We start from the raw sequence: 15,603 nt of genomic DNA, 5'->3' as shown, positions 1-15,603 counted from the left end.
AGAAGTGCTGGCAACAAATCAAGACCATAGAAGGCTACCTATCCTCGAAGCTCTCTTTATTAAAGAAACATCTCCCAATCTTAATATACAAACTAGGGATTTAGAAGCCCTCCCTAGCGTAAGGAGATCTAAGCCCACTGAAAGAAGGCACAATACTGATGACGTCACACAACAGCCGACCAATGAGGAAGTAGAATAGCTTGGGAGTCCCAGTCCAGCCCACTAGCCAATCAGAAGCCCCAAAATGTAATATCAGACCACCACCAACAATATATAAACACAATAATTCAATCAGATATTCACAGTCTAGCCACTGATGAAGCACTAAGTAGTGTGAAAACGTGTTCTGGCCAGTTTTTCACTTTGGTAAAGCCATGCCCAAAGTAACTGACAAAACAATGTCATATGGTGACATTATAAGACAACTTCCCGTGGAAGGGAAAAAGATTCTCAGAGAAAGAGAAAAGGCAGATAAAAAACTCTGCAATAATAATATATATATATGTATATATATATGTATATATATATATATATATATATTTATGTATACATATAATTATAAAATACATATTATGATATATTATAATATACATATAATTCCTAATATATGTATATATATAATATATATATATATATATATATATATATATATATATATACAGGAGGAAAGCTTCTAGGAGCTGTCAAGAGTTTTTATGAGAGTAGTAGAGCATGTGTCAGGATAAGAAGTGGAGAGAGTGAGTGGTTTGAGGTAAAGGTGGGACTTCATCAGGGATGCGTTATGTCGCCCTGGCTGTTCAACTTGTACATGGATGGGGTGGTGCAAGAGGTAAATGCAAGGGTGGTAGGTCAGGGATTGGAGATGGTTAAAGAAAATGGAGAAAAGTGGGAGGTGAGCCAGTTGTTGTTTGCGGACGACACTGCGCTTGTGGCAGGATCGGAGGAGGGATTGAGGAAGTTGGTGACAAAGTTTGGGAGTGTGTGTGATAGAAGAAAGCTGAAGATAAATGTGGGTAAAAGTAAGGTGATGAGATGTTCAAGGGGTGAAAGTGGCAGTAGACTGGAAATAAGCATCAACCATTTCCGTACGGTGACGCCTATGTAGGTGGCATGAGGAGCAAGTGGGTACTCGATGATGCTGACGTCAACATCTTGATTATATTTATTGTAGTCGTACCTACGTAACATCCATTCTCTCTAAACTGGCTTCATCATATTTTCTATGGTTATCAAAATACACGGGTGAAAGAGAACAAACGATTGAGCACTGACTTTATTTTTTATAATGCGATTATTATGACGCAACATTGCACGTCGGGCAGCTAATGCTGCCAGACGTGCGATGTGCCCTGGAGTGAAGAGGTTAAGGAAGAGCGACTGGAGGAAGTGGATAGTTTTAGATACTTGGGTGTGAATGTGGCAGGAAAGGGAGGAGTGGCGGTGGAGGTAGAATGTAGATTGAGAGAAGCGAGTAAATGCCTTGGTGGATTAAAAAGTGTAATGAGGAATAGACATTTGGGAATGGATGGTATGAGGAGATTGTATGAAGGAGTGATTGTGCCAACAGCACTGTATGGGGCAGAAACATGGAACATAAGAGAGGAAGAGAGAAGGAGTTTGAATGTGTTTGAGATGAGGTGTCTGAGAAGTATGATGGGGGTTACTAGGCTAGATAGAGTGAGAAATGAGGAGGTGAGGATGAGAACAGGGGTGGAAAGGGAGCTGGGAGATAGGGTTGATGAAAGAGTATAAGGATGGTTTGGACACATGGAAAGAATGAGTGAAGAAAGACTGGCAAAAGAGGTATGGAAGGCAGATGTGGAGGGAGTGAACATGAGGTGACGTCTTAGGATGAGATGGATGGATGGGGTGAAGGGGGCTTTGGGGAAGAGGGGAATGTCTGTTGAGGAAGGACGGGAGAGGACAGAAGACGGGTGAATGGAGAATGGTTGTATATGGATGATGTTGTGATACATAAGTTGGAATGGGTGGGGGGATGGGGTTGAGGTCGTATGTGTGAGTAAAATTTGACGCAGCCTGAAGGGATTTCTTTCCGTCTTCCCTTTTTATGCATGGGGGGACTGAGAGGGGGGGGTCACCGATTTAATGAAGCGGCCTTGCTGTGGATGTGCTGTGACTTGCGACACTGCCTCTGACCCAGGGTGGTGGACAGGGTGTGGGGTTGGCCTGTCGTCCAGGAGGTGCTAGGATGGGAGGGAGGGTGGAGGGGAGTGGAGTGTGTTTGGGGGTGGAATGGGTGGGAATGATTTCATGCCTTTTTCTTTTTGGCTACCTCCCTTGTAAGGGGGAAAAGCCTGGGTATATATATATGTATATGTATGTGTGTATATATATATATATATATATATCTTTAATAATATTTAATATAACATATATATATATATATATATATATACAGTGGTACCTCTACTTACGAAATTAATTCGTTCTGGAAATCGTTTCGTAACGTGAAAATTTCGTAAGTAGAAACGCTTTTTACCCTATAAATGCCCTAATCGGTTCCAAGCCCCTTAAAAATCGGACATAAATTTTTTATAGATTACAAAAATGGATCAAAACCTGTAACAAATACGTTAGAATTAAATTACTGCACAATAAACATAAAAATGAGAGTTGTACATAATGTAAAGAATATTTTTTTTCTTTCTTTTTTGCATTAATTTTTCTCTTGTTTTAACTGCTATCGTTGTCACATTTCGCCGCCTTCGGTTCAGGTTCACTCTCAGCAGTGGTTTTTGCCTGACGTTTTGTAAAGAACCGATCCAAGGTCGTTTGCTTTTGTCGGCTTTTAACAATCTTTCGAAAATGTGCAAGGCAAACATCATCATAGTGAGCAATAGCCCGACTAGTGAACACTTTTTCCGGGTGATTCTTTTCAACAAATTCCGAAACTTCATAGAATTTTCCTAAAATGTCTTTTATTCGGGCTGTCGGAATAATGGCTGCCTCCTCTTCGTCTTTACTGAACTCCTCCTGCACTGCCGTGTGTTGCATCGCCTCCAACTCCCTCAGCTCCTCCGTCGAAAGCTCCTCGTGGTGCTCCTGAATCAACTCGTCAATGTCCTCGTCATTCACCTCAAGCCCCATGCACTTTCCCAGCGAAACAATTTCGTCAACTTCAGGCTCAACTTTACCCTCTGACTCCACCTCGAACCCCTCAAAATCTCGTGGGGCAACAGCATCGGGCCACATCTTTCTCCAAGCCGCATTAAGGGTACGCCTGGTCACCTCCTGCCAAGCCATGACGATTATCTTGAGGCAAACAACAATATCGAAGTGCTGCTTCCAAAACTCACGAAGGGTAAGCTGGGTGTTTTCAGTGATGTCGAAACACCTCTTGAACAAGTGTTTCGTGTAGAGTTTCTTGAAGTTCGAAATGACTTGTTGGTCCATGGGCTGGAAGATAGAGGTGGTGTTAGGTGGGAGGTACAGCACCTTAATAAATGAGAACTCCTCCAGGATATCATCTTCGAGGCCGGGCGGGTGGGCAGGTGCATTATCGAGAATGAGGAGGCACTTGATGGGGAGATTGTTCTCCTCTAGGTACCTCTTAACAGCAGGGCCAAAAACCAAATTGACCCACTTAACAAAAAATTGTCTGGTAACCCAGGCCTTGGCATTGGCCCTCCATAGCACCTGAAGTTTTTCTTTTAATATTTTGTGGGCTTTAAATGCTCTGGGATTTTCGGAGTGGTACACCAGCAGGGGCTTGATTTTACAATCCCCACTGGCATTGGCACAAAGGGCAAGTGTAAGGCGGTCCTTCATGGGCTTGTGGCCTGGCATTTTTTTTCTTTTCTACTGTGATGAAGGTACGGCGAGGCATCTTTTTCCAAAAAAGGCCAGTCTCGTCACAATTAAAAACTTGCTGTGCAACGTAGCCTTCATCGATCACCAATTGTTCAAATTTTTGCACAAATTCGTCGGCCGCTTTCTGGTCGGCGCTAGATGCCTCGCCATGCCAAACAACAGAGTGAATTCCAGTCCTCCTTTTGAACTTCTCGAACCACCCACGCGATGCCTTAAACTCCTGGTGTGGTTCTTGCGCCGAAGTCCCCTCGCCTGCATCCATCTTTACGAGGTCATTAAAGATGGCGGTCGCCTTTTCGCAAATTATGGTCTCGGTCACTGTGTCCCCAGCTATCTCTCTCTCATTTATCCACACGAGTAACAACCTCTCCATCTCATTGTTCACTGCCGACATCCTCTTCGAAATGACACATGAGAGGCCTTTGGAAGGAGTCGTAGCTTTTAGGGCTTCCTTTTGTTTTAATATCGTGCCGATCGTAGATGGATTACGGCCATATTCTTTGGCGAGATCAACCAAACGAATCCCTTTTTCGTACTTTTCTATTATCTCTTGCTTTGTTTGTATGGAGAAAACAACTCTCTTCTTCTCACCACTTTTCTCCATCACTTTCTTGGGGCCCATAGTGAATAAAAGTTAATACACACACGTGAAGTTGCAATAAACACTAACAAAAGCTGACGAAAAATGGTCCGAACACTTCGTGCTTTACTGAATTTCGCTAGTGTGAGACTGAGGCTTCGGTGATCCTCGTGGGCCGACGGTAAAACGAAGAGGATTCGGGGTATACGCACATACACACAGAGGTCCCTCCTAGCCAATGGGATGCCAGGAAGATGCTGGGCAATAGCCAATGGCAGAGCAGCTCGGACGCGCCACTTTCAAACCAAGATACAGGATGCTACAAGTATGTTTACGTTTGGTGGACTCTGGGAGCTGTGAGTAGCAGCGCGTATTTTGAAATTTTCGCCTTTCGTATCCTGAAATTTCTTTCATAACAGGCAATATTTTTCCGAAGAAGTGTTTCGTAACCTAAAAATTTCATATGTAGATCCTTTCGTAAGTAGAGGTACCACTGTATATACATACATACATACACCCCATCTGGGGTATTGGCTGCATGTTATGGCAAAGTAGCATGCATGCAGTTGATACTTAAGGGTCTATATGGGGTGCCCCTACAGACCATAGCCACACATCATTTTGTCTGTGATAGAGGATAACTCTGCTTACAGAGAAATGATGAAACTTTTAACATACTGCTACTGTCCCTCCATTATGCTGTCTCCCAACCCCTTGTTGCTGTCCTGTACCATTTCTCTGAATTTCATTTCCTTGTTTCGCCTACCCTGTGGTGGGGGGAAAAGAATACTGCCACCAAGTATTTCCACTTGGATCGTAAGAGGCGAGAAAAACGGGACGGGGATTGGGACCAGGCATCCTTCTCCCTGTAGCCCCACAGGGGACATTCCTAAAAAAAGTAAAGGTATAAGAGGGTCTAGGTCTAGGGATGTGTTATGTCGCCCTGGCTGTTCAACTTATACATGGATGGGGTGGTGTGAGAGGTAAATGCAAAGGTGGTGGGTCATGGATTGGAGATGTTTAAAGAAAATGGAGAAAAGTGGGAAATGAGCCAGTTGCTGTTTGCAGACGACACTTCGCTTGTAGCAGGATCAGAGGAGGGATTGAGGAAGTTGGTGACAGAGTTTCGGAGAGTGCGTGAAAGAAGAAAGTTGAAGATAAATGGGTAAAAGTAAGGTGATGAGATGTACAAGGGGTGAAAGTGGCAGCAGACTGGAAATGAGCATTAAGGGAGAGCGACTGGAGGAAGTGGATAGTTTTAGATACTTGGGTGCGAATGTGGCAGGAAAGGAAGGAGTGGAGGTGGAGGTAGAATGTAGATTGAGTGAAGCGAGTAAATGCCTTGGTGGATTAAAAAGTGTAATGAGGAATAGACATTTGGGAATGGATGCTAAAAGAAGATTGTATGAAGGAGTGATTGTGCAAACAGCACTGTATGGGGCAGAAACATGGAACATAAGAGAGGAAGAGAGAAGGAGTTTGAATGTGTTTGAGATGAGGTGTCTGAGAAGTATGATAGGGGTTACTAGGCTAGATAGAGTGAGAAATGAGGAGGTGAGGATGAGAACAGGGGTGGTAAGGGAGTTGGGAGATAGGATTGATGAAAGACTATTGGGATGGTTTGGACACATGCTTCTGACCCAGTGTAGTGGACAAGATGCAGGGATGACCCGTCATCCTGGAGCCAAGGTAAGAGGGTGGAGGGGGAGTAGATCATGTTGGGGATGGAATGGGTGGGAGTGGTTTTTATGCCTTTGTTTTTTTGGCTACCCCTGTAAGGGAGAAAAAGCCTTTGGTACATGTATGTATGCATTTATTATTATTATTGTTATAATTTTTTAAAGGTGCAAGTGGTTTGCAAGGTGAGAGAGGCCAAGAGAAGAACTTGTTTGAAGTGAAGTAGATGTTGGATAATTTTGATGATGATATGATTTAACATCACAACCCCTCACCCCATTGGAAGGCTAGGATGGTGCCCTTCACAGAGGACTTTTTGGAAGGAAGTAAAAATAGTACAAAGAAATGGGAGTCAAGTAGAAAATATATTGTGTTGTCTGGAAATTGTTATCCTGGGGCATTGTACTATGAGGTGAGGAGAACAATAAGGCTCTCCTGCTGCACAAGGGGATGAAAAATTAGTAACTGACACTTGTTATTGGATGAGTCCATATGTCACTCAAGGAAGAAATACTGTGTTGTTTTATGGGTATAATGCAGGGCAGTGTAGGATGATTTGTCATGTGTCCTTTGTGTAATGGTTGCATCCAAGGCAGTTTGATTCTATGGCTAGGCCTATTATGTGTTGATACTGTTTTAGAGCTGGATGGTGTCCTAAATGCAATTTTCTGTGGAAGATTAGGAGAGGAACAGGAGTGATTTGGGAAGAGTAGTGTGGATTTAGGAGGGTGTTTATATGAAGCTCCCATGGTAGATACAGTATGTGGGAAGTACTTAACAGAATGTAAGTATATCATTAATTTTCATGGATTTCAAGAAGGCATATGATAGTTGATAAACTTTGTGGAATGTGTTACAGATATATGGAATAAGGGAAATATAGTAAAGGTAGTCAAAATTTTTTATGCAAATAGTCAGGCATGTATGAATGTCTGAAATAGGTGTATGTGTGGAGGTGTATTAAGCATTTGTGATATATAGTGGCATGGGTACAATTTCTCCTTCATACCAGTTTAATCTGATTATTATTATTTGTGTAAAGGTTGGGTTATTGTAATGCTCATTATATTTGATGTATTTACATTCAAGTCCCGAAGGGATTTCTCCCTGTCCTCTCCTTATATGCAAGGGGGGGCGGAGAGGGGGGGTCGCCGATTAAATGAAGCGGCCTTGCTGTGGATGTGCTGTGTCTTGCAACACTGCTTCTGACCCAGGGGGGTGGGCAAGGTGCAGGGATGACCCGTCATCCAGGAGGTGCTCAGATGAGAGGGAGGGTGGGAGGGGTGTGGAGTGTATTTAGGGATGAAATGGGTGGGAGTGTTTTTATGCCTTTCCCTTTTTGTCTACCTCCCTTGAAAGGGGGAAAAAGCCTTGGTATATGTATGTATATGTATTTACATTCAAACTTATTAGTTATACCCTGCTTCCTACAGACCAACTTGCCTGTAGAGGAAGTTCCGCCTCCAAAGCTTCCAAGCCCTCCAACGGAACCACCAAATAGTATTGACTCCCCAGAAGAAGAGTTCATGGAAGCAGACGGTGGGTCTCCTGTGGAAAAGGAAGAGGAAGAAGAGGATCAGATGGAAGTTGGGGACAGAAGGTCATCGGCAGTGGCTGGGCAGGAGCAAGCAGAGCCTGTGGCTGTGGCGCAGTAGTACTTGCTCTGCCCCCACTGACCTGTTGTTTCATCCAAGAGCCACCTGTCCTGAGACTAAGACTCCTCATGGAGGCCCATTGCTGATTTAGTGACAGGAAAGTCTACTTTCTGCTTCTGTTCTTTCTCAACTTGCTTTTGCACCAAAACAGAATACACATGAGTTGATGCAAATAATTCTTGCAAGATGCTACTGTATTTGCCCCATTATATAACTAAATTAGCCAGACTCAGTAGGCTTTTTATTGTATGATTAGAAAGAGTTGATATTTGATCAAGAGAATTTACCAGTGAGAGTTTTCAGTTTATTTAAATCCAATAAAATGAAGAGTTACACAACATTCCTCAGGCAAGCTTGAAATATTGTGATATAGAAAATCATGTGAGACCGGTATAAGCTTTACACAAGTTTTGATCATTAGGACTAATAAACCACCGTAATGACAGTTCCTTCAAAGTCTCGCTAAAATGTTAAATGCTCAAAGTGAGATGAAGTTCTAAAGACGGGAGTTGTTAAGTTTTCAAAACAAGAGGAGTTGGCATATCATTATGTTGCATCAACCTTGCTATTGCAAAAGTGTCCATGGTGGAAAACTTAGCTTTCAGTTACTTGAGTTTTCACTACTAATCCATATTCACCAGAACCAGAACCTTGATATCATCAGCACCTCATAAATAAACCTTGTACAACATACACATGACTAGTTGATATCACCGAGGAGAAAGTTATATTTTCCAGCATGTTTATCTTTTGCTTACCCTATGTTACATTTGTCATGTTGTTGTCTTAGCTTTCTTTTTATTTTTCTTGATATCTTTCCTCTCTTCTCTTTTCCACTTTTGTACACTTCTGTTGTAGTCATTCCATTGTGTTGAAAGTGCAGGTTTGTAATTTGGAAAAGGCCTTGTTGCTGTGTCTGGCACTACAAGTTGGGCTGGTGCAGAGAGAAAGTGGAGGTTTGCATGGAGGAGGAGGTAAAGTTAGAGAAGTGCCACTGACACAAATAGGGTTGGTCTGGTCTAGTTTGGCCTGGCTTGTGGTATTGCTTTGGATTTTCTGTACTGCATTTTTCCAGGAAGTAGCCACCTCTCGTAATTCGTCATGGTAACGGTGGAAATCTATATCCTGTTGTATATGATCTGATATCTTTTGTTTTGCTCTATAGTAAGTAAGATGTTAACTGAGGTGTGTGTGAAAAAAACAATAGAAATAATTGTTACAAGACTTTGATATGGTTTATTGTCAACTAATAATGGACTAGTGGTTTGTGTCGTCTATATGGTCACACATTGCATACTTCCCTTCACTAGTTTTCCTCACAGTTTTTATTCAGTCTTGTACAAAGTATATGGTATTGTGAGAAGAGCTTGCTAACACAATCAAAGTGCAGCAATGTGACCCAGATTCTACTGTGATGTCCTTTTTCAAGACATTTGTTACTGGAATAGTGACCTTGTCATGCAAACTGTATGTTAGGGTAACAGACAAAAAAGTATAGCTGATATTTTATATATATTAATAATTATATTCTTTCATTGGATTTGTTTTGCCATATTGATTAAAGTTATAGGGTGGCAAATATGAAGTTGTATATGATTGATGAACCTATTTTATGTAAGAACTTTTGTTAAGTACTTTATGGTAATCCAACCCAGAAACTGTCAAAGTGCTTATTTTCTTTGGCCTCTTTCCCACTTCTCCTGTTAAGTGTCACAGCATGCAGCCAGGGCGCGACACCACACTGGTCCAAGCCATGTCATGTGGCCAGGGCATGACCCTACACTGGCCCAGGACTAAGTGCCAGAGGGAAGGGGACATAAAGTAACACAGCCCCAGGGATTTCTAATACAAATCTGAAGTGTGGTGAGGTGCTGTGTGGGCTCTGTATAATGAGGGTACTGGCGCTTTGTACAAAGATTGTATTATAATTGTTGTAATGACCTGCCTGTGTACCCTTTCATCAATACTGCTGTATCACGTTTAAATCTAAGATGTGTTTTTTTTTTTTTTTCTTGTTTTTTTTTCTTTTCTTTTTCTTTTCTTTGATTATGGCACCTCCAATTTGATGCATAATGGCCCCATTCAGTGCCCCCACTTCCCCTTTTCCTTATTCGCTGTATATACACTGCAAACCTTTTTGGACCAGGGGGCCTGGCTAGTCAAAGGCAAACAAGCAAGAGAGACAAGAGTGTTCACATTCTTGTCCATTTGTTTCCAGTCAACTTGATCGGTAAGGTGATTTCCGTCCTGTCATAACATAAGCATTTCTCCCTGTGGGCACTTCTTTTCCACCCTTGCCCTAATCTGTACTATAGTTGATGTCTGCTGCAGTATTTAACAATTCATATTTTTAGTACTCAGGCATTTTTTAATGTGACTGCTTTGTTTCAGTCAAATTTGTGCAAGCATATGTACATGATGTCTGAACTCATGATTTTCATAAGATATCTTTTCATTTGTTATTTTTGCTTTGTTAATTGTTTTGGATTTTAGTTACCAGTAGAATAATGTGTGAAAAATCTATTTTTTGAAATTTTGGGAGACCAACTGTCAATCTTTCTCTTCCTTTTACTGTAGGTTTACATCTTGATTTAAGGAAGTGTTTATGCCTTTGCTATGATGAATTCAATTAAGTAGACCTATTTGACCCTGGTAGCCCAGTTTCTCTCTTGCAAATTTTTGGTGCAGTTTTGTTTGATATCTTCTTTTTTCTGAGATCTCCTCTGCTTTAGTTAGTGATTCCAGCGAGATGTTGCTATGGTGACGAGCACAGGGACGACTGGAGCAACACCAAATATCGTTGCCATTGTAGAAAGACCACAACTTTTGCACATGGCAACCCTGTCTTGATACAATTTGATATTTACACATTCATGAGCTGTATCTGTATAAAAAGCCTGTATAGTTTCATTCAACTGGATGAAAAATAAATTCATATGAACACTATTGGATGTTTTTTATATACAAATTCACAACTAATGAAAGCTCCATTAGTTGTATTTTTGTTTTTGTGTAGTACAAGCAGCATTAAAAAGTTTATGCTGCATTCTTTTGCATTTTCAACCTTAAGCACTTGGCATTGGCTGTTAAGTCATGGAAAGTTTTAACTCTAACAAATTAGTTCCTGTAGACATAAAAGTAAGCACACCTTTCTCAGCCTGCAGCACTCCAGCCTAGGATCTATTTCTGGACTATCTTCAACCCACTCTCATTTTTGCATTCACCTTCTGTCATTTCATCCTAATAGATGTAGGTGTAAGTTTTCAGCAGGACAGGAGACTAATATTTTTCCACTTATCTGTCTGATCATGTGTTATGTAAGTACATCTTTGTTTTTTAGTTTCTAAGATTTGCAGAGGGACCAACAAGAAATATCTGCAAGTTCTGGTTCTGCTAGAAGAATGTCAGAATCATCTTACAGCTGCCTGTCTTTAAATCCTATCAAGACCTATCTGGGGTATTGGCTGTTATTGTGGCTAAATAGCATGCAGCTGATACTTTAGGGTCTATATGGGGCACCCCTATGGACCAGAGCCACACATCATTTTGTCTGTGATAGAGGAAATATCTGTTCATAGAGAAATTATATTGTGTTATACTGCAACTGTCCCTCCATTATGTTGTCCCCTCACCCCTTGTTACTGTCCTGTACCATTTCTCTGAATACTCTTTTTTTTCGCCTAACCCTGTGGTGGGAGAAAAGAATACTGCACCAAGTCTTCCCACTTCAGTCGTACGAGGTGGCAAAAAACAGGAGGGGGATAGGACTAGGCATCCTTCTCCCTGTAGCCCCAAAGGAGACATTCCTAAAAAAAAGTAAAGGCATAAGAGGGTCTAGGAGTTTTCCAACCAGTACCCTAAGGTTTGGGTATTTTAATGTGCATGGATGTGGTACAGATGAGAGTAAAAGGGAAGAGAGAGGCAGTATGTTTGTGACAATAAAGAAGGATGTGTTGGCATTGAGAGGGAGGGGAAAGTGTGATTTTGGGAGTGTAGTTGGGAGGTTCTCAGGAGTGGAGAGAGGATGAGGGAGAGAAGGGGTGGCTATACAAGTAAGTGAAGAGATAGGTAAGTATGTAGTGCAGTGGAAGGTTTCTTCAAGGTTAATGTGGATGAAGGTGAAGCTGGGAACGGAGATGTGGGTTTTTGTAAGTGCATATGGGCCTGGTAGTGAGAAGAGTGTAGAAGAAAGGGAGGCTTTTTGGATTGATTTAAATGAGTGCATAGAAAGATTGGGGAGAAATGTCAATGTGATATTGGGAGACATTAATGCTAGGGTAGGAAATGAACCAATAGACAAAGTGGTTGGGAAATGTGGAGTTCCAGGAAAATTTGTAGTGGAGAGTTGGTGGAGATGTGTCTAGAGAGTTGATAGCAAATACAGTGTTTCGGAAGAAAGTCAAGCATAAGTACACATGGGAGAGGGTGGTGGATGGGTGGCAGATAGAGCATTAATGGACTATATAGTGGTAACTAGGAGTATAGTAGGAAGAGTTAAGGATGTACATATTCTAAGGGGAGAGAGTGGGGGAATATCAGATCATTTTTTGGTGGAGGTAAATTGAGAGTGGAGGATAGATGGTTAAAGAGGAAAAGGACAAAAGGTAGGGAGGTGCTTAGAGTGTACTACTTAAATGAGAAAGAAAAGGAGAAGGAGTACAAGAAGAAACTGAGGGAAGAGTGGGAGGGAGTGAAAGATAGAATAGAACTAGGAGTGGAAAAGAAATGGGGATGGTTGAAGGAGTCACAAGGTGTGCAAAGATAGTGTGTGGAATAAGGAGGATGAGAGGAGAAAGAAGGAAGGGTAGTGAGTGGTGGGATGAGGAAGCAAAGAAGGTTGTAGAAGAAAAGATACGAGCTTTCACAGATTGGTTACAAAACAGGAGAGAATCATATGAGAGGTACAAAGAAAAGAGAGAAGTAAAGCATAAGATAAAGGAGGCAAAGAGGAGAGCAGATGTGAAATGGGGTAAGAGTATGATAGAAAATTTTGAAAGTAATAAAAAGATGTTTTGGAAGGAAATTAAGAGAGGGGGCAAAGCAAGTAGAGAAGAAAAAGGAAAAGGTACAGATGGAGAGATGACAATGGAAGAAAACGCAGTAAGAGGAAGATGGGCACAGTATTTTAGGGAGTTGCTAAATGTGAAGGAGGAAAGGTTGCAGTGGGATGTGCTAAGAAAATGACCGTGATGAGTGAGGAAAAATAAGGATAGATGAAAAGGTAGTTGTTTAGATGATGAGAAAAGGTAAGGCACCTGGGATGGATGGATGCCATGCAGAATGAAAAAAGGAGATACAGTGATGGTGCATTGGCTAGTGAGGTTATTTAATGTTTAAAGAGAGGGTAGAGTGCCTGAGGAGTGCCTGTCTATTTCCACTTTACACAAGGGAAAAGGAGAAAAGTGTGAGTGTAGTAGTTTCAGAGGAATTAACTTGTTAAATGTAGATGGGAAGGCTTATGGGAGGGTCTTGATTGAGAGGATTAGGAGAGGAACAGACGGAGTAATTGGTGAGGAACAGTGTGGTTTTAGGACAGGTAGGAGTGGCATAGATCAAGATTTTGTGGTAAGATATGTGAGAAAGCTTTAGGGAAGGTAAGGATGTATTTTGGGCTTTTATGGATCTGGAAAAGGCTTATGACAGAGACAGGAAGGCACTGTGGGAGGTACTGCAGATATATGGGATAGGAGGAAATGCTTTAAGACCAGTCAAGTTTTTACAATAGTAGAGCATGTGTCAGGATTAGAAATAGAGTGGTTTGAGGTAAAGGTGGGACTTTGTCAAAGACGTGTTATGTCACCTTACCTGTTCAATTTATACATGGATGGGGGTGGTGCAAGAGGTAAATACAAGGGAGTGGTTTGGGGATTGGAGATGGTTAAAGAAAATGGAGAAAAGTGGGAGATAAGCCAATTGTTGTTTGCTGACAACACTGTGCTTGTAGCAGGATCAGAGGAAGGATTGGGGAAATTAGTGACAGAGTTTGGGAAGGTGTGCGAAAGAAGAAAGTTGAAGATAAATGTGGGTGAAAGTAAGGTGATGAGATGTATAAGGAGAGAAAGTGGCAGCAGACTGGAAGTGAGTATTAAGGGAGAGAGACTGGAGGAAGTGGATAGTTTTAGATACTTGGATGTGGATGTGGCGGGAAAGGGAGGAGTGGAGGTGGAGGTAGAATGTAGATTGAGAGAAGCGAGTAAAAGCCTTGGGGTATTAAAAAGTGTAATGAGAAATAGACATTTGGGAATGTATGCTAAGAGGAGATTGTATGAAGGAGTGATTGTGCCAACAGCACTGTATGGGGCAGAAACATGGAACATAAGAGAGGAGTTTGAATATGTTTAAGATTAGGTGTCTGAGAAGTATGATGGGGTTACTAGGCTGTTTAGAGTGAGAAATAAGGTGAGAAGAATGGGGGTTGAAAGGGAGTTGGGAGATAGGGTTGATGAAAGAGTATTGGGATGGTTTGGACACATGAAAAGAATGAGTGAAGAAAGATTAGTAAAAGGTGTGTGAAAAGCTGAGGTTGAAGGAGTGAACATGAGGGGGTGGCCTAGGATGAGATGGATGGATGGAGTAAAAGGGGTATTGGGAAAGAGGTGAATGTCTATTGAGGAAGGATGGGAGAGGACAGTAGGGGTGAATGGAGAACAATTGCGTATGGATGATGCTGTGATGCATGAGGGGGAGTGAGGGAGTATGTGTGAAAAATAAATTGACGCAGCTCGAAGGGATTTCTTCCTGTCTTCTTCTTTTCTGCATGAGGGGATGGAGAGGGGGCTTGCTGATTTAATGAAGCAGCCTTGCTGTGGATGTGCTGTGTCTTGTGACACTGCTTCTGACCCAGGGCAGTGGGCAAGATGCAGGGATGACCTATCATCCAGGAACCAAGAGGGAGGGAAGAGGGTGGATGGGAGTGGAGTATGTTGGGGATGGAATGGGTGGGAGTGATTTTTATGCCTTTGTTTTTTTGGCTACCTCCCTTGTAAGGGGGAAAAAGCCTTTGGTACATGTATGCATTTATGTAAGACCCTCAGAAAGTGGAGTGCTGAGGAGCTGACACACTTGTCTTCAGACTGGGCTCAAAATATCTCTTGATAAAATTTTACTATTTCCTCTGCCTTCTCACATAAGGAGAGCTGACTCAGTGGTATGAAAATAGTCCCAAATTAATATAACATGGACAGTAGTTCATTTCTTCTCTGAGACTGTAGGTTTCTAGATAATGAAATTCAAGGTAAAAATGATCATGATGTGTATTTTGATGCAGCCTGTAATGATTTTTTCCATCTTTATTTTCTGCATGAGGTGGTTAGGATGGAGGGTCCAGTGTAAGTGAAGTGGCCCTGTTGTGTATATGCTGCATTGCTTTAGATCTGGGCATTGGGAAGGAGACAGGGATGACCCTTCATCCACGAAGAGCTAAGATGAGAAGGAAACAATGGGAATGGAAGGGTGGGAAGTATTGCATGCCTTGACTAGGCTACTGCCCTTATAAGGGGGAAGAAGTCTTTGGTGTATAGATTATTATTATTACTTATAAGTTGGGCAAGAGGAAATAGAAGGAAGTGTAAGGAGTGGTGGGATGAGGAAGCAAAGAAGGGTGTGTAAGAGAAGAAGCAGGCTTTCATAGATTGGCTACAAATTAGGATGAGGGAATTGTATGAGAGGTACAAAGTAAAGAGAAGGGAAGTTAAGCATAAGATAAAGGAAGCAGAGGAGAGTAGATGTGAAATGGGGTAAGAGTATGACAAAATTTTGAAAGTAATAAAAAGATGTTTTGGAAAGAAATTAAAAGAGGAAGAGGAGGTGAGTCAAGTAGAGAAGAAAAAGTAAAAGGTGCAGATGGAGAGATGATAATGG

General features: G+C 41.7%; 1 protein-coding gene across 1 annotated transcript in view; it reads left to right on the top strand.

The window, feature by feature from the left end:
* The window catches only part of LOC143023159 (uncharacterized), a 14,382-nt gene extending 3,693 nt beyond the window's left edge, over positions 1-10,689 (top strand). Inside the window, exon 3 of the mRNA XM_076181677.1 lies at positions 7,522-10,689. Coding sequence (XP_076037792.1) covers positions 7,522-7,743 — 222 coding nt within the window. The 3' untranslated portion in view covers positions 7,744-10,689. The remainder of the gene's footprint in view (positions 1-7,521) is intronic.
* The last annotated feature ends 4,914 nt before the right edge of the window (positions 10,690-15,603 follow it).

The sequence above is a fragment of the Oratosquilla oratoria genome, unplaced genomic scaffold (genome assembly GCF_046742065.1).
Source record: "Oratosquilla oratoria isolate Oo_2021 unplaced genomic scaffold, ASM4674206v1 SCAFFOLD45, whole genome shotgun sequence".
In the NCBI taxonomy this organism is placed as follows: domain Eukaryota; kingdom Metazoa; phylum Arthropoda; class Malacostraca; order Stomatopoda; family Squillidae; genus Oratosquilla; species Oratosquilla oratoria.
Note: the sequence above shows the minus strand (reverse complement) of the source record. Positions and strands in the feature narration are given on the sequence as shown.